This window comes from Anomaloglossus baeobatrachus, chromosome 8, assembly GCF_048569485.1.
Source record: "Anomaloglossus baeobatrachus isolate aAnoBae1 chromosome 8, aAnoBae1.hap1, whole genome shotgun sequence".
NCBI classification, from domain to species: Eukaryota; Metazoa; Chordata; class Amphibia; order Anura; family Aromobatidae; genus Anomaloglossus; species Anomaloglossus baeobatrachus.
The window spans coordinates 26,629,689-26,649,249 of NC_134360.1; the positions used below are offsets into that span (position 1 = coordinate 26,629,689).

Below are 19,561 nucleotides of genomic sequence, written 5' to 3' on the forward strand. Positions count from 1 at the left end.
TTTGGATTTAACTCCCTGACCAAGCATCGCACTGATGTCTATGGATTGGGGTGATAAAAAAATTATTCATGGGAAAAAGTGTTTTTTTTTTTAAAATAATTATTATTAATAATAATAATAATAATAATAAATAATCAACAAGTTGCTTGGGAATTAAATAAAGGCAAGGGATGAGAGTTGAGGGAAAAAAAAAGGCAAGGGATGCGTCCCTTGCCTTTTTTTTTTCTCAACTTGCATCCCTTGCCTTTTTTTCTCAACTTGCATCCCTTGCCTTTTTTCTCAACTTGCATCCCTTGCCTTTTTTTTCCCTCAACTCACATCCCTCGCCTTTTTTTTTTCCTCAACTTGTGTCCCTTGCCTTTTTTTTTCTCAACTTGCAAGTTGAGGAAAAAAAAAAAAAAGGCTAGGGACGCGAGTTGAGGAAAAAAAAGGCAAGGGACACGAGTTGAGGAAAAAAAGGCAAGGGACGCCAGTTGAGGAAAAAAGGCAAGGGACGCCAGTTGAGGTAAAAAAAGGCAAGGGACGCCAGTTGAGGTAAAAAAGGCAAGGGACGCCAGTTGAGGTAAAAAAGGCAAGGGATACAAGATAAGGAAAAGCTAGGGACAAGGGATGAAAAGACATAAAAGCAAGGGATGCAAGGACAAAAATAAAAGCAAGGGATGCAATGATGAAAATAAAAGCAAAGGATACAAAAATTAAAAGGGACATGGAACCCCCCAAATAGCAGGGAACGTAGTGCCAATTTTGTGCGGCTTCTGTTGAATGAAGTTGTGCTGCATTTTTCTGTGCAGGATGTGACCGGGATCACATTTAACACTGCATTATACAAATATGTGGTTGCATCCAAAAAATGAAGTAAAATACTCTGTACACCGAAACTTTACTTACAGCTCTTTCAACATCTTCATTTCTCCAAACGCCTCCTCCTGCACTGACCGCATGGCATTACCGCCAAGGTTTCTGCCGAAACAAAAAAAAAAAAATCAGTTTGGAAAAAAATCTAATTTTTGCAAACATTAAACTTCTAATTGTAAATGGCTGTAAGACGACTGTGCTGTGCAGCTGGCGGCGGTGAATATGATTTCCACAAATCAGAATATTAATAAATACTAGAGCGCCTCGTCATCCCGGGGATATACTGTCCAGGCTGCACTTCATTTATAAAAGGAAACCAGTGCTGATTCAGTGCTAGAAGCATTTATGGCCCTCGGGGAAGGAGAGAGGAGAGGAGAGGAAAAAAAAAAATCTGCTCCTCTCCGGCCAAGTTTGCTCCATACAAGTCACTTTCTTAAAGGAAACTTAAGGTGCTGTCCTCCTTGTAAGTGACCGAGCCTTGGTGCGCATCCGAGCCCGTGTTGTCTGTTCTCAGCTTAAATCGCAAAATAATAAATGCGCCCGAATTTGCCATATGTTCCCCTCGCTCCTTTCTTGGCACGACGAGAGGCCAAAGTTGAAGCTGACTTATAATGAGAAGGAAGCAGCTGGTCCGCTCAGATGGACGAGCGTCTCAGCTTACAAAGACGCTATTAAATTGCTCGCAGACCTCTCAAGCAGCTACTTTTGGCAACCCACTGTAAAAAGAAAAAAAATATAGCAATGCATGCCGGGACACTCACAGGTGCTCCAGGGCCCCCACGCCTGAGAACGCGCTTCTGGCCACCGACTTGATCTTGTTTCCAAACAGAGAGCTGCAGTTTCCAAACATCAGGGGTCAGACAAACAAAAAAGGGGGAGAAACGGGAGAGGAAGAGAAAGCAGAATTAGTCGGGGGTGACACAGATCTCATGTCCGCGGCCATCAGATTAGGGCGGCTCGCTTACTTTTGCCCGCTGTAAGGAGATCCTTTTTTTTTTTTTATCAGCGATGCAATTTAGCAGCGATGACAGAGCCGAATCACACGTATGTTCTCATGAGAGAATGCCGCCATTCAGTGCCCTTGTTAACAAGCCATTAATGACCGCGCTGTCAGATTATATCCCGCACCTACAAGTGAATCTCCACCGCTTATTTTCTAAACATAGCTTTATAGGGGGTTAGGAATCTACTTTTGGCATTCCTCGACCCGAAAAGAGAATTGGAAGTAGTCATATGGCTGAATAGGTGCTGGTCTCCCGATGAAAACGATACCTTTCTTGTACAGATCCAATGTAGCGGTCCTGAGAAATCTGATGTAGAAGCCATATGCAAATCAGGCGGGAGGTGTATTGGGGGCGTGGAAGTCAACTGACACACCTCCAATACAAATCAAGCTGGAGGTGCATTGGGGCGTGAACAACAAGGTGCACTGGTGGCATGGAAGTCAAACCCCCCCCAATGCAAATCAGACTGGGGGTGTGGAAGTCAACCCACACCCCCCCCAATGCAAATCAGACTGGAGGCGTATTGGGGGCGTGGAAGTAAACTGACACACCTCCAATACAAATCAAGCTGGAGGTGCATTGGGGCGTGAACAACAAGGTGCATTGGTGGCATTGAAGTCAACCCACACCCCCACCCTCCCACCCCAATGCAAATCAGACTGGAGGGGCATTGGGGGCGTGGAAGTCAACTGACACCCCCCCAATGTAAATCAGACTGGAGGCGCATTAGGGTGTAGAAATCATATGACACACCCCCAATGCAAATCAGACTGGAGGCGCATTGGGGTGTGACCAACTGACACACCCCCTGCCTAATGTGTACATGACTTCTATGATCAATTTCTCCAGATTGCAACATCGGATCGCTACAAAAAATCTATAATTTTAATTGAGAGACAAGCGCCTATACAGCCGTTCACTTTTTAATTATTAAAATTCAGCAGCATGCAGCCACCACTAGGGGGAGCCCACTTTAGACATGCAATTTTATTTGCGACCTGTATACAGTAAATATGTAATATCTCCTCCTAGTTAGTGGGCACTGCAGGCATGCACAATGTAATCACTTATGTCTGACCACTAAAGTACCGTATTTTCCGGATTATAAGGCACACTATCTCCCCCCCCCCCTAACTGGGGGTAAAATAGGGGTGCGTCTTATAATCCGGATAGGGCTTACCGGAACGGCGGAGGTAGAGTGGGGTCACAGGAGGCAGGGTCGGCGATGCTGAGAGCTAGGAGGAGGGGATGCCACTACAGTGGAGCGGCTCAGGAGGGTCACAGGACGGAGGGTCAGCAATGCGGTGGGAGCAAGTGATTTGGAAGCGGGCTGCAGGCTTCATTTAATTGCCCGCGGTTGACGCAATGGACTTCAAGAATATGGCTGCGGAGGCGGCGCGTGCACAAATTGACGCAATGGACTTCAAGAAAATGGCTGCGGAGGCTTATCTGCGCACGCGCCTTCTCTGCGGCCATTTTCTTGAAGTCAATCTTGTCAACCGCTGGTGATTCAATGAAGCCTGCAGTCCACCAGCATATCAATGGCGTCTGCCACCGTGAGACCCCCGAGCTCGCAGTATTGCCGACCCTCCGTCCACTCACCCTCCTGAGCCGTGACACCCCCTCCTCCGAGCCCGCAGCATCGCTGACCCTCCCTCCTGTGACCCTCCTGAGCAGTGACACCCCCTCCTCCGAGCCTGCAGCATCACTGACCCTCCCTCCTGTGACCCTCCTGAGCCATGACACCCCCTCCTCCGAGCCCGCAGCATCGCTGACCCTCCCTCCTGTGACCCTCCTGAGCCATGACACCCCCTCCTCCGAGCCCGCAGCATCGCTGACCCTCCCTCCTGAGCCATGACACCCCCTCCTCCGAGCCCGCAGCATCGCCGTCCCCTACATTGGTTGTAATTGTTTCTATTTAATTGTAGCGGCCATATTTAGTGTCAAAATAATTAATAATTTCATTTTAATTTGTATCCATATCCTTCTACTTTCCTGTTAGCCAAGTGATTTTCTTTTCCGGCACACACCACTTCTCACCTAGTTCCGGGACCACCCAAAAACTTTCACCAACTTTCCCAAACTTCCTTCACAAGTACCTCACCCCATTAATGGCCGGATACAATGCGGGTTATTCTAGAGCTCGACTATTGAGCCCGCTCTTTGTAGAAGATAGATGTGTGAACAGTCGTCCTCATTTGTGCGGCCGAATAAAGGACACACACGGGAGGGGGGGAAGAGGTCCTACTGCTCGGGGAGTGGGGAGGGGAACAGTCAGATTTTAGGAGGTGAGGTACTCACAGCTTGTTCAGGCTGTCCAGGCCTCGAAAGGCCCCATTGCTGTCCTCTATTGTGCCCGAGATCTCATTATGGTCCAGCTCCCTGCGGAGAATACAAAAGACAAGGTACAATCAGATTCTGCAAGGGTTAAGAAGGGGTTAATAAAAGAACCAAAAACCACCATTAGAATTTAGCAGTGGATTTAACCCTTCCAGGACCACACTAGCTTTGGCCACAGTGACCATGTGTTGGATACATACTACTGGTGAATATACACAGCTCTGCTACATGAGCACACTTACATACTCAGCTCTGCTACATGAGCGCATTTACATACACAGCTCAGCTACATGAGCACACTTACATACACAGCTCAGCTACATGAGCGCATTTACACACAGCTCAGCTACATGAGCGCACTTACATACACAGCTCAGCTACATGAGCACACTTCCATACACAGCTCAACTACATGAGCACACTTCCATACACAGCTCAGCTACATGAGCACACTTCCATACACAGCTCAGCTACATGAGCACACTTCCATACACAGCTCAGCTACATGAGCACACTTCCATACACAGCTCAGCTACATGAGCACACTTCCATACACAGCTCAGCTACATGAGCACACTTCCATACACAGCTCAGCTACATGAGCACACTTCCATACACAGCTCAGCTACATGAGCACACTTCCATACACAGCTCAGCTACATGAGCACACTTCCATACACAGCTCAGCTACATGAGCACACTTACATACACAGCCCAGCTACATGAGCGCACTTACGTACACAGCTCTGCTGCATGAGCACACTTACATACACAGCTCAGCTAGATGAGCGCACTTACATACTCAGCACAGATACATGTGCACACTTACATACACAGCTCAGCTACATGAGCACACTTCCATACACAGCTCAGCTACATGAGCACACTTCCATACACAGCTCAGCTACATGAGCACACTTACATACACAGCCCAGCTACATGAGCGCACTTACATACACAGCTCAGCTACATGAGCGCACTTACATACACAGCTCAGCTAGATGAGTGCACTTACATACTCAGCACAGATACATGTGCACACTTCCATACACAGCTCAGCTACATGAGCACACTTACATACACAGCTCAGCTACATGAGCGCACTTACATACACAGCTCAGCTACATGAGCACACTTACGTACACAGCTCTGCTGCATGAGCACACTTACATACACAGCTCAGCTACATGAGCACACTTACGTACACAGCTCTGCTGCATGAGCACACTTACATACACAGCTCAGCTACATGAGCACACTTACATACACAGCTCAGCTACATGAGCGCACTTACATACACAGCTCAGCTACATGAGCGCACTTACATACTCAGCACAGATACATGTGCACATTTACACACAGCTCAGCTACATATGCATATTTACACACACAGCTCTGCTACATGTGCACATTTATACACAGCTCAGCTACATATGCATATTTGCACACAGCTCAGCTACATATGCACAATTACACACAAAGCTATACTATATATGTGCATTTATATACACAGCTCTGCTACAAATGCATTAACACAGCTGCGGTGTTGGTGTGCTGGAATGCCGCAGTGTCGGTGTGCTGGAATGATGTAGTGGCATTGTTATTTCTACACTAAATCCATAACGTTACAATGCGTCCATGCTGCATTCTGGCTTCTTCCATTGGACACTTGCCTGTGTATTGTGGGGGAGACAATGAGGGGCTTTAGCCCATGGCTCACGCTATTCAGCCCTCTCCTCTCCCATGCCAATTTCCCGTTCTTTCTGGCTGGCTGCATCTAAATGCGAGTGTCCCTGTTAATCGCAGGACTGTGGGGTCTTCCAGGGTGACCTCGATGTGAATAGCCCAGTAATTCAGCAGTTTTCGCACCATGTAAAGGCAGCAGACAATGGGCTGTAATTAAAGCATGCCTGGCTCCCTTTCACCAGGTGTGGGAGCCTGTGCGCACCCCCGATTATTAAATTAGAGCTCGCCCACCATCGCCCTCTGCTATTCTTCCCCAGCTGAAAGATCTCAGCACATCCAGATTCCCCAAATCTTTTTAGAAAACTACAAATCCCAAATAAAGTGTCAGGCACCAACAGCCGGCATCCCGCGCCCCGTCCAGAGTGCCAGATACTGCGGCTGCAGATCCCTCCAGGGAGGAGGGCGGAGAGGGAAAGCGGGAAATGCTACCAGGATTTTGGATGGGGGGAGGCAAACGTTTAACAGTTCATTGCTAAAAAAACAAAAAACCTGCTCTCTACACCGGCGCAATAATGGAAAAAAAAATCTTCAAAAATCTAACTTCTCTCCAGACATTTTCCTGGTTGACGGCAAAACGGGACCGAAGGGAAGGTTTAGTTACAAAGATTTGGGTAAAGGTTTTTGATTGGGTTGTATAAGACTAAAAAAAGCACCACCCTTATCCACAGGCGCAGTCTGGTACTGCGGATCAGTGCCAATGGCTTAACCCAACAGGTTCTGATTATTGGTGAGCGGGCACTACCATGCTCGGGTGCTCAGTACTCGGAACTAGTGATGAGCGGGCACTACCATGCTCGGGTGCTCAGTACTCGGAACTAGTGATGAGCGGGCACTACCATGTTCGGGTGCTCAGTACTCGGAACTAGTGATGAGCGGGCACTACCATGCTCAGGTGCTCAGTACTAGTAACTAGTGATGAGCGGGCACTACCATGCTCGGGTGCTCAGTACTCGTAACTAGTGATGAGCGAGCACTACCATGCTCAGGTGCTCAGTACTAGTAACTAGTGATGAGCGGGCACTACCATGCTCAGGTGCTCAGTACTAGTAACTAGTGATGAGAGGGCACTACCATGCTCGGGTGCTCAGTACTGGTAACTAGTGATGAGCGGGCACTACCATGCTCAGGTGCTCAGTACTGGTAACTAGTGATGAGCGGGCACTACCATGCTCGGGTGCTCAGTACTGGTAACTAGTGATGAGCGGGCACTACCATGCTCAGGTGCTCAGTACTGGTGACTAGTGATGAGCGGGCACTACCATGCTCAGGTGCTCAGTACTGGTGACTAGTGATGAGCGGGCACTACCATGCTCGGGTGCTCTGTACTGGTGATTAGTGATGAGCGGGCACTACCATGCTCAGATGCTCGGTAACTATAATGAGCAGTCGGATGCTCGGATGGGCGCGATTCAAGTACACTAGTAGAATGGAAGTCAATGGGGAACTTGAGCATTTTTCTAGAAGATCTGGAAAAATGCTAGAGTCCCCCATTAACTTCCATGATACATGAGTCGTGCAGGACTGAGCACCCGAGCATGGTAGTGCCCGCTCATCACGTTACCAGTACTGAGCACCTGAGCATGGTAGTGCCCGCTCATCACTAGCAATTAAAAAATTGGGGTATACACATATACAGATTTATTTCCTGTGTATAGTGTGATCCCATGTACCCAGTTGCACCGTTCCATATACAACTATGATGATGGAACACAACAGCCCGTTAATTGAAATACTTACAATATCCGCAGCTTCTGGAGCCCTTTAAAAGCCTCGTCAGCGATGAGATTAATAGAATTATGGCTGAGACGCAGGACGGTCAGAGAGCCCAGGTCGGCAAGGCTTCCCTCCTCTAACCGGGTGAGGTTGTTATGGGACAGGACTCTGTGGAGGAGACAAGAAGACATTATTGGGGGAGAAAAGACAACTCTTTGACCAGAGGAACTGAACTTTCAAACATTTAATAAAAAAAAACAAAAAAGCTCGACATACAGAAAATCCCAATGATTTTTATCTAGAAGCAGCGCCACCCTTGCTCAATGGCCGTGTCTGGTACTGCACCCAACACACAAACTGTATGGGAAAGACCATGTGTAATAACAGACTGTGTAAACGGATGGAGGCAGATGTTAAAAGAAAAATAAAATAAGGCAATCCTTAAAGGAGTTATCCGACATACACTCCAAAAAAAATTGTAAGCTAATCTGTGCTGTATTGTCATATAAATCACCCCTACATTGTTATTTTTTGTTTTCTAACTTTTGTTCTTCTTGAATTCACCCTTTATTCTCTGCAGCTCCTTGTTTACATTTAGCTCCAACAAACATGACAATTTCCTGTATTTTTGGTTGCCAAACCTCAGTCAGAGCTGGCACCGCCCGGCCTCAGTGTCCAAAAACGCCCCCCTGCCCGGCCTCAGTGTCCAGAAACGCCCCCTGCTCGGCCTCAGTGTCCAGAAACGCCCCCTGCCTGGCCTCAGTGTCCAGCCCCGCCCCCTGCCCGGCCTCAGTGTCCAGCCCCGCCCCCTGCCCGGCCTCAGTGTCCAGCCCCGCCCCCTGCCCGGCCTCAGTGTCCAGAAACGCCCCCTGCTCGGCCTCAGTGTCCAGAAACGCCCCCTGCCCGGCCTCAGTGTCCAGAAACGCCCCCTGCCCGGCCTCAGTGTCCAGAAACGCCCCCTGCCCGGCCTCAGTGTCCAGAAACGCCCCCTGCCCGGCCTCAGTGTCCAGAAACGCCCCCTGCCCGGCCTCAGTGTCCAGAAACGCCCCCTGCTCGGCCTCAGTGTCCAGAAACGCCCCCTGCTCGGCCTCAGTGTCCAGAAACGCCCCCTGCCTGGCCTCAGTGTCCAGAAACGCCCCCTGCCCGGCCTCAGTGTCCAGAAACGCCCCCTGCCCGGCCTCAGTGTCCAGAAACGCCTCCTGCCCGGCCTCAGTGTCCAGAAACGCCCCCTGCCCGGCCTCAGTGTCCAGAAACGCCCCCTGCCCGGCCTCAGTGTCCAGAAACGCCCCCTGCCCGGCCTCAGTGTCCAGAAACGCCCCCTGCCCGGCCTCAGTGTCCAGAAACGCCCCCTGCCCGGCCTCAGTGTCCAGAAACGCCCCCTGCCCGGCCTCAGTGTCCAGAAACGCCCCCCCTGCCCGGCCTCAGTGTCCAGAAACGCCCCCTGCCCGGCCTCAGTGTCCAGAAACGCCCCCCTGCCCGGCCTCAGTGTCCAGAAACGCCCCCTGCCCGGCCTCAGTGTCCAGAAACGCCCCAGATCCAGCTTCTCTCATCTGTGACACAGCTATCAGCTCACATCCCATCAACAATGGTAACAGAAAGAGTTGTTACATGTTCCTCACCCCTTATAGATAAATGAATACTGTGTAAGGCCCCTTTCACATGTCAGTGATTCTGGGACGTTTGTGCTTTTTTTTTTAAACGTACCAGAATCACTGACATACGCAGACCCATTATAATGAATGGGTCTGCTCACACGTCAGTGATTTGTCACTGCACGTGTCTCCGTGCGGCGTACCCGCGTGTGCGTGATTGCCGCACGGAGACATGTCCATTTTTTTCTGGCATCACTGATCTCCCACGGACCACGCAGTGGTGTGGTCCGTGAAACACGTGCCAGAAAAAACGTGCTTTTAAAATAAAAAAACATTTTAACTCACCCGGCTCCAGCGATGTCCTCTGCAGCCCGTTCTCCCTGCTGCTTCTGAGCCGGCTCATTATTGTCGCGCATATTCATGATGCGCGACACAGCCGACCCGGAAGCAGCTACTGTGTGGCATCCGTTCCGTTCTGTATATGGTCCGTGTGTCATCTGCGTACCTTCCTATTTTTTTCATACTGCAAAAAAACGGAAGCAGCTAGATAGCTAGAGGGATAAATAGAGGGATGGATGAATGAATCAAGGGATAGATAGAGGGATAGATAATAGATGAGAAAGACCAATATAATGTCCTACCCCCCCCGCATAGTCTAAGCTGGCACCCTTTAGTGCCTTTCATGTGGCACTAAAGGGTGCTTAGCCTTGTATTTAGCCAATAAATAAATAATTAAAAAAAAAACGACGTGAGGTCCCCCCTATCTTTTGTAGCCAGCTAGGGTAAAGCAGACGGCTGCAGCCTGCAGACCACAGCTGGCGGCTTCACCTTGGCTGGTAATCCAAAACAGAGGGCACCCCACGCTATTTAAAATTAAATAAATAATTTAAAACAAAAAACGTGGGGTCCCCCCCAAATTGCATCACCAGCCAAGGTAAAGTGGACAGCTGTGGTCTGGTATTCTCAGACTAGGGAGGTCCACCGTTATTGGACACTCCCCAGCCTAAAAATAGCAGGCTACAGCTGCCCCAGAAGTGGCGCATCCATTAGATAATAGGTAATAGATAGGTAATATATGGGGTTGATGCCAGATGTGTAATGTCACCTGGCATCAAGCCCTGGGGTTGGTGAGGTCAGGCGTCTATCAAATACCCGACATCACCAACCCAGTCAGTAAGAAATAAAAAATAGACAACAAAAAAATTTTTATTTGAAAAAACACTCCCCACATTCCCTCTTTCAACAATTTATTGACAAGAACAATCCAATCCGGGTCCGGCGTAATCCAATAAGGGGGTCGCACGGCGATCCATACCATAGTCAATGAGACTCCAAGTTAATGAAGAACAAAATGTTCCCCATTGGCTGGGAGAGCCGTGCAGTGACCTGAGCTAACATCAATAGGTCAGTCCAGGTCACTGCAGGGGATGACGAGCGCTGCCGTCAGGAGGTTAGATGAGATCATTTCCTGCAGTAACGATCTCCTGCTCTCCTGACGTCAGCGCTGTCACTGACTTCTATGCCCGCCGCGTTCTACGCAGTATCGCGAGAGCCCGTGACGTCACTGCTAGTGACAGTCTCGGGGTGACCGCGGTGACGTCAGGAGGCAGGAGATCGTCACAGCAGGTAATTATCTCATCTAATCTAACCTGCAGCTACATGTGTAGAGAGCAGGGAGCCGCGCACACTGAGCGCTGGCTCCCTGCTCTCCTAGCTACAGTACACATCGGGTTAATTACACGATGTGTCCTGCAGCTACATGTGCAGACAGCAGGAGCCGGCGCTGGCAGCGTGAGAGCGGCGGAGGCTGGTAACGAAGGTAAATATCGGGTAACCACCTTGGTTACCCAATGTTTACCTTGGTTACAGCTTACCGCAGCTGCCGGCTCCTGCTCCCTGCTCGCTTCATTTCGTCGCTCTCTCGCTGTCACACACAGCGATCTGTGCGTCACAGCGGGAGAGCGACGACCAAAAAATGAAGCTGGACATTCAGCAACGACCGGCGACCTCACAGCAGGGGCCAGCTCGTTGCTGGATGTCACACACAGCGACAGCGACGGGACGTCGCTGCATCGTCACAGAAAATGGTGACGTAGCAGCGACGTCGTTGTCGCTGTGTGTGATACCACCTTTAGCAGTCAGTGTCCCGCTCCCTGCCAGCCCCGCGGCGTGAGAAGTGCGGGCATCCGCGGGGCTGGCGCAGGACACAGACTGATGCACATACACAGATGACCCATGATGACACAGACAGCGCGCACCTGCCCCAATGTAGCCCAATAGTGTAATAATGAAAAAAAGTCAAAAGAAGCCGGATAACCCCTTTAAAGATATAAAGTATAGAATCCAGTGTATTTAAGGTCTTGTATTTAAGGTCTTGTCCCGGCTCCACGATCCCGGCCTGTTCATCCCTGACTAATGAGCTATGCAACACTTCATAAAGAGTTAACTCTCGTACTGGCGCGCACCCAAAATAATGTCTACACTTACTATTTAAGAATTTCGCCAAGAGATAAACTCATTTCTGAGAAAGTAACCCAAGACCTGGGTTTTCTTAAAGCAAGAAAAAGTTCACTTTGATAAAATGCAGAGAAAACATCTGTCACCAGCGGCGCAGGAATAGATCTATATGACCTGTATATTATATATTTTAGGCTTTTAGTCGCATAAATAACCAAAAAAAGGGGGGGGGTAAAGTGCGGCCCCCGACACTAGCACTAATTGGGGCATTTCATCATACGAGGTGGTCTGGTGTCCGGAGCGATACATTGCTGCAGGCCGCTCCGATCCATGGAAAAAGGCAATAACATACTGTTTTGTTGCCAATCCTCGTCTGTGGATACAAAGTATCTGTCCCCCTGGAGGACCAGCGCCACACACACAGCCCACTGATGGGAATAGGCAATGTGTAATACCTCATTTTCCCTCTGGGGGCGCTGTTGGAAAACCACACACTACCAGGTTCCTCCACAGATTACAGCCGATCGATGGTAATTGTCTAAAGCGGAGAACACTGTTCATCTTACATTCTAATGGAAACTTTCAATCCGACTTTGTGCATCAATTCCTCAACATTTTCAACATCTCTGCTTGCTGTGAATGAGCGTGAATAGCATTGCTTACTGGAGCTGAGCAAAGTGATTCACAAGATCCTGTGAGATAGTGGACAGCGAACCTCCTAAAAAGTACGCGCGGCGTCACTTGTGTATCGCACTGCATGATGATGATGTTGCAGGCACTGCCTAGTAATTTAGTTTTGAGGGCTGGACCTGGGGGCTGCAGGACCTGGGCGCTGCAGGACCTGGGCGCTGCAGGACCTGGGCGCTGTCTATCCTTCGTATAAATTCTAATAATTTATTTGGTCTCGTAAAATCCTCTTGGACTCTCAGGTGATACACTGATCGTGTAACAATCATTCAGTATTTATTAGCACTTCTGATTATTACTGTGCATCTTACCAAGTAGTCAATGGCCAGGGGTCTTCACACCTTGCCAATTTGTGAATCCCACATATACCTCAAAAAAAAAAAAGCCCGTCACAAGATTCAGGCCAGTTGGTGGGATTCACATGTACCATATAATTCTGCCATATCCCATGGAATGAATACCCATTTAACAATGCAATAGTAAACGGTTGCGTGTAAATGTGACGCTTCAATAGTCATCTATAGACTACAGAGTAATCGAGCTTCGATGACATGTAGCCAGGGGCAGCAAGTGATGGTGCCGACATATTCACTCAAGATATTGGCCATAAAAATGGATTGCAGATAGAACTTTGCAGCCTACATCAGATGCACTCGTGCTGTGTATATTGCATTTTGCTATTTCTGCTTCATCAGGATAGCAGCTGTGACTTCCATTACTAGAAGGGGGTGGTAGACGGAGGTGTGGACGTCACTTACAGCTCTTGCAGTTTCTGGCAGAAGCTCCAGCCTTTGGAGCTGATTTTGGATATCGAGTTGTTGCTGAGGTATAGTTGCTGCAGCGATCTGAGCCCGTAAAGAGATCCGCTGTTCACTTCTGTCAAGCTGTTATGTTCCAGATGTCTGCAGAGACAGGCGAGCGGGAGGAAAGAGAAAAAAAGGACAACACTGGCGGTTAAAGCGTGGCCTTTCCATGCCGTATATACATTCATCATACAAATATTCGCTGCAGATAGAAACAAGATTGTCACTGTTTACCTAACATTTATTCAGCTGTGGAAGTTCAACGGGACGGATCTAGACCCGCAACCGGCAAAATAGGCCGCCGCATCCAAACCACCACATCCGCTAATCACGCCAGGCAGGAGGAGCATTGTGTAAAGTGTAGGATATAGGGAGACCGGCCTGTGCACAACAACATGTACCACCCCATGATTAATTTGGGTTAACCCCTTCCCAAAAAAATGTACTTTTATTTCCTTAAAAAATTGATTTGGCATCTATGATTTGTAGACAGCAACACATACTTTTTTTTTTTCTTTACATATGTAAAGCAATTAGTGCAAAGTGGCCAAAAATACAATAGAGAAATTGTTGCATTTTTCCCATTCATCCGCAAATGTAATTATTAAAAAGGCAAGTAATAAATTGTTTGGAACACAAAAAACTGGCAAAAAAAAATAAAAAAATAAAATGTATACCATAAAAAAAAAAAGTAGTTACATGTGGAAAAATAACAGCTTTAGAAATTAGTCAATAAAAGTAAAAAAAATAAAAAAATATCAATTGATAGTAAAAATAATTATATATATATATATATATATATATATATTGAATATTAATATATAATTATTAATATATAAATAAGAAATATAATTAATATATAAAAAGTACAATATATATATATATATAAATTGAATATTAATATATAATTATTAATATATAAATAAGAAATATAATATATAAAAAGTACAATATATATATATATATATAAAATGAATATTAATGTATAATTAATATATAAATATGAAATAGAATATATATATATGAATTTATTTTTATTATATATATATATATACACATACATATATACACACACACACACACACACACACACACACACAGGTGTGTGTGTGTGTGTATATATATAATATATATATATATATGTCAATCCTGTAGGTTTAAAACAGCCCAATCCTTAAGTACATGATAAAGAAAAATGATAAAAATTACGTTGCAACAATTACTTTACATGCTGCAAATTCTCAGTCACTACTGTTCACATGTGGGGTAGGAAAGCCACCAACTTGCAGGTGAATGTAGCCACCACTAGTGGGAGCTTAGGACCCCACCACATACTATACATACTGTAATGTATACACAGTGCACGGTGAGCTCCCCCTACTGGTGGGAGGAGGAAGTCAGAATTTGAACCTTTATACCACTAGTGGGAGCTTAGGACCCCACCACATACTATACATACTGTAATGTATACACAGTGCACGGTGAGCTCCCCCTACTGGTGGGAGGAGGAAGTCAGAATTTGAACCTTTATCTTTATGGGGGTTTGTGTCAGATATTTGTTTCATTCTAAGCCCAGCTATAGTGCAAACTAGATCCAACAGATTTATGATTTAATACTTACAGAACCTGCATCCTCGCCAGGCCCCAAAAGGCCCCGTCGGTGAGCTTGCTGATATTGTTGCGCTGTAACTTTAAAATCTCCAAGCTGTCCAGCCCCTGGAACGTGAGTCCCTCTATCAGGCGAATGCGATTCCGGTTGAGTTCCCTACAAATAGAGACATGTCATGTCGCAGGTAGTCAGGCCGCAAAGTGACAGAGCCCAGGGCACACAGTGTAAGGGATGAAGGGCCGGCCGGATCGCATGCCTCTAATCTCTCCCTCCATCTACACCTCCATGGGGAAATGATGGCCTGCAAGGACTATAGGCCTCTACACAAGTGCGGGAAGGATCTGAAGACTGTGATTGTCCTCCGCCTTGTCACTCTGAATTGCTAGTAAAGTGATACTCGCTTAGTTAAAAAACAAATCTCCCCGTGCACCGCTCTAAAGAAACCAAACATGACTTTCTTATTATTAAATACGTCCCAGGAGCAAACTCTGCCAGACGTGCAGTGCATTAAAAGTAGGGAACCTGCGACCTGGAGACAGATTTCTGTTACTTAAAGGCTATTGGAGGGTAAAAGTAACAACAAGGCTGCAAACATAACTATACAATGATATACATAATGGGCAGAGCGGCCCCGACACAGACCCGCGATCTCAATCTATAGGGCGAATTACTTATCTATCCCACCGAGAGCTAAAAACACACCCCCATCATGAAAGTATACAAGAATAAAACTACTATAATACTGCCCCCTATGTACAAGAATATAACTAATATAATACTGCCCCTATGTACAAGAACTAATATAATACTGCCCCCTATGTACAAGAATATAATCTATAATACTGCCCCTATGTACAAGAATATAACTACTATAATACTGCCCCTATGTACAAGAATATAACTACTATAATACTGCCCTCTATGTACAATAATATAACTACTATAATACTGCCCCTATGTACAAGAATATAACTACTATAATACTGCCCCCTATGTACAAGAATATAACTACTATAATACTGCTCCTATGTACAAGAATATAACTACTATAATACTGCTCCTATGTACAAGAATATAACTACTGTAATACTGCTCCTATGTACAAGAATATAACTACTGTAATACTGCCCCTATGTACAAGATTATAACTACTATAATACTGTCCCCTATGTACAAGAATATAACTACTATAATACTGCCCCTATGTACAAGAATATAACTACTATAATACTGCCCCTATGTACAAGAATATAACTACTATAATACTGCCCCTATGTACAAGAATATAACTACTATAATACTGCCCCCTATGTACAAGAATATAATCTATAATACTGCCCCTATGTACAAGAATATAACTACTATAATACTGTCCCTGTGTACAAGAATATAACTACTATAATACTGTCCCCTATGTACAAGAATATAACTACTATAATACTGCCCCTATGTACAAGAATATAACTACTATAATACTGCTCCCTATGTACAAGAATATAACTAATATAATACTGCCCCTATGTACAAGAACTAATATAATACTGCCCCCTATGTACAAGAATATAATCTATAATACTGCCCCTATGTACAAGAATATAACTACTATAATACTGCCCCTATGTACAAGAATATAACTACTATAATACTGCCCCCTATGTACAATAATATAACTACTATAATACTGCCCCTATGTACAAGAATATAACTACTATAATACTGCCCCTATGTACAAGAATATAACTACTATAATACTGCCCCTATGTACAAGAATATAACTACTATAATACTGCCCCCTATGTACAAGAATATAACTACTATAATACTGCTCCTATGTACAAGAATATAACTACTATAATACTGCTCCTATGTACAAGAATATAACTACTATAATACTGCTCCTATGTACAAGAATATAACTACTATAATACTGCCCCCTATATACAAGAATATAACTACTATAATACTGCCCCTATGTACAAGAATATAACTACTATAATACTGCCCCTATGTACAAGAATATAACTACTATAATACTGCCCCCTATATACAAGAATATAACTACTATAATACTGCTCCTATGTACAGGAATATAACTACTATAATACTGCCCCCTATGTACAATAATATAACTACTATAATACTGCCCCTATGTACAAGAATATAACTACTATAATACTGACCCCTATGTACAAGAATATAACTACTATAATACTGCTCCTATGTACAAGAATATAACTACTATAATACTGTCCCCTATGTACAAGAATATAACTACTATAATACTGTCCCCTATGTACAAGAATATAACTACTATAATACTGCCCCTATATGTACAAGAATATAACTGCTATAATACTGCCCCCTATATACAAGAATATAACTACTATAATACTGTCCCCTATGTACAAGAATATAACTACTATAATACTGCCCCTATATGTACAAGAATATAACTGCTATAATACTGCCCCCTATATACAAGAATATAACTACTATAATACTGCCCCCTATGTACAAGAATATAACTACTAGAATACTGCCCTCTATGTATAAGAAAGAAACAACAAAAGAAGATTTATTTTCCTATCACCTTGTACAACATTTCCGGCCTAATCAGCCCTTGTGTGGTCTCCGCATGTTAGTTGTGCGCCAGACCCCCGACCGGCGCGCGTGATAAAATTACCCATCGCATTAAGCCTGTTTGAGGCTTGAGAGGCCCCTGATCGGCTGAGGGTCTCCCGGGCTGAGGGTCTCCCGGGCTGCGGCTTTATTAGCTGAAATCGGGCCCCTAATCTTTACAAAATAACCATTTATCTAAAAGAAAAGGGGCCTAATACATGTTTTATGGGGTGTTGTGGTATTAATGAGCACAGGGCATTGCAGAGTGTCACAGTGGGCGCAGTGATCCCCGGAGGTGCGGCGTGTGCAGAGCGGGCAGGGAGCCCCCCATTACGCCCCGCTCCCACACTTACAGTTGGGTTAGTAGGGGCAGCTTGAACGCTTTGGCAGGAAGCTGGGAGATCCTGTTCTTGCTCAGACGCAGGGTGAGCAGCGCCCGGGACAGGCTGTCAAACGCTCCAGACTCCAGGCTGCTCAGCTTGTTGCTCCCCAGGTTGCTGTAGAAAAAGAATTAAAAAAAAAAAAAAAAAGACATTTGCTGAAAAGAAATAAAATGTCAACTATTTCAAAGTGAAGCAAAGGGCATATTTGTGTAGAATGGCGGTGTGTACAGAGCCGCCTGGAGGTCAGCGAGGAAGATGATGGACAGGTAGAAGATCCAGAACGGTATGTACTACATACATGTACCAGGAAAAGCTCACAGCAAAGCCGCAGGTACCCCGGACCCGTACCACGCCACCGCGTGGGAAAATGCACACAACTGCACCAACATTCCAGGGGACGGAGAAGATTTTTTTTTTCTACTTATTTCTTTATAACTTTTTTGTCATACAACAATTTCACTAATCCACAATTTTGTGCAAAAGCAGGGGAGAGCGAGGGCGTCCTGGGAGAAGGAGAGGGGGGGCAGGAGCGAGGGCGTCCCGGGAGAAGGAGAGGGGGGGGCAGGAGCGAGGACGTCCCGGGAGAAGGAGAGGGGGGGGGGGCATGAGCGAGGGCGTCCCGGGAGAAGGAGAGGGGGGGCAGGAGCGAGGGCGTCCCGGGAGAAGGAGAGGGGGGGCAGGAGCGAGGGCGTCCCGGGAGAAGGAGAGGGGGGGGGGCAGGAGCGAGGGCGTCCCGGGAGAAGGAGAGGGGGGGGGGGCATGAGCGAGGGCGTCCTGGGAGAAGGAGAGGGGGGGCAGGAGCGAGGGCGTCCCGGGAGAAGGAGAGGGGGGGGCATGAGCGAGGGCGTCCCGGGAGAGGAGGGGGTGCAAGAGCCAGGGCGTCCCGAAGAGGGGGGCGCAAGAGCGAGGGCATCCCGGGAGAGGAGGGGTTGCAAGAGCCAGGGCGTCCCGGGAGAGGGGGGCGCAAGAGCGAGGGCGTCCCGGGAGAGGGGGTGAGGAGGGCGCAAGAGCGAGGGCGTCCCGGGAGAGGGGGGGGGGCGCAAGAGCGAGGGCGTCCCGGGAGAGGGGGGGGGGCGCAAGAGCGAGGGCGTCCCGGGAGAGGGGGGGCGCAAGAGCGAGGGCGTCCCGGGAGAGGGGGGGCGCAAGAGCCAGGGCGTCCCGGGAGAGGGGGGGCGCAAGAGCCAGGGCGTCCCGGGAGAGGAGGGGGTGCAAGAGCCAGGGCGTCCCGGGAGAGGGGGGCGCAAGAGCGAGGGCATCCCGGGAGAGGAGGGGGTGCAAGAGCCAGGGCGTCCCGGGAGAGGGGGGGCGCAAGAGCGAGGGCATCCCGGGAGAGGAGGGGGTGCAAGAGCCAGGGCGTCCCGGGAGAGGGGGGCGCAAGAGCGAGGGCGTCCCGGGAGAGGGGGTGAGGGAGGGCGCAAGAGCAAGGGCGCCGCGGGAGAGGGGGGGGGGGCGTGGTGTCCCGGGAGAGAGGGGAGGAGGGGGCAGCCTTGGGGGGGGGGGGGGGGTTAGCAACAGTTGCAGAGCAAGCAAATGAATGAGCAAAAGCACATCTGATTAAGCGAGCGAGAGCATGACATAGCGTGTGAAACCAGCTAATATTGTTACTGTTTATGGATGAACACTTGATACCATGGCACCAATGCACGTACACAAGGATAATCGATAATCAGATACTTACAGGTCTTTTATACGAAGGCGCGAGGGGAATGAACCACTTCGGATTTCTGTGATCTCATTAGCGCTCAAGTCCAGG

The 19,561-nt window shown here is 47.3% G+C and overlaps 1 protein-coding gene across 1 annotated transcript in view; it reads right to left on the bottom strand.

The window, feature by feature from the left end:
- Positions 1-19,561, bottom strand: part of LRIG1 (leucine rich repeats and immunoglobulin like domains 1) — a 116,758-nt gene that overhangs the window by 18,943 nt on the left and 78,254 nt on the right. Inside the window, exons 6-13 of the mRNA XM_075321389.1 lie at positions 19,487-19,561; positions 17,779-17,922; positions 14,819-14,962; positions 13,153-13,296; positions 7,683-7,826; positions 4,161-4,241; positions 1,617-1,688; positions 889-960 (exon numbers count right to left, since the gene is read on the bottom strand). The exon at positions 19,487-19,561 is cut by the window's right edge and continues 2 nt beyond it. Coding sequence (XP_075177504.1) covers positions 889-960; positions 1,617-1,688; positions 4,161-4,241; positions 7,683-7,826; positions 13,153-13,296; positions 14,819-14,962; positions 17,779-17,922; positions 19,487-19,561 — 876 coding nt within the window. The remainder of the gene's footprint in view (positions 1-888; positions 961-1,616; positions 1,689-4,160; positions 4,242-7,682; positions 7,827-13,152; positions 13,297-14,818; positions 14,963-17,778; positions 17,923-19,486) is intronic.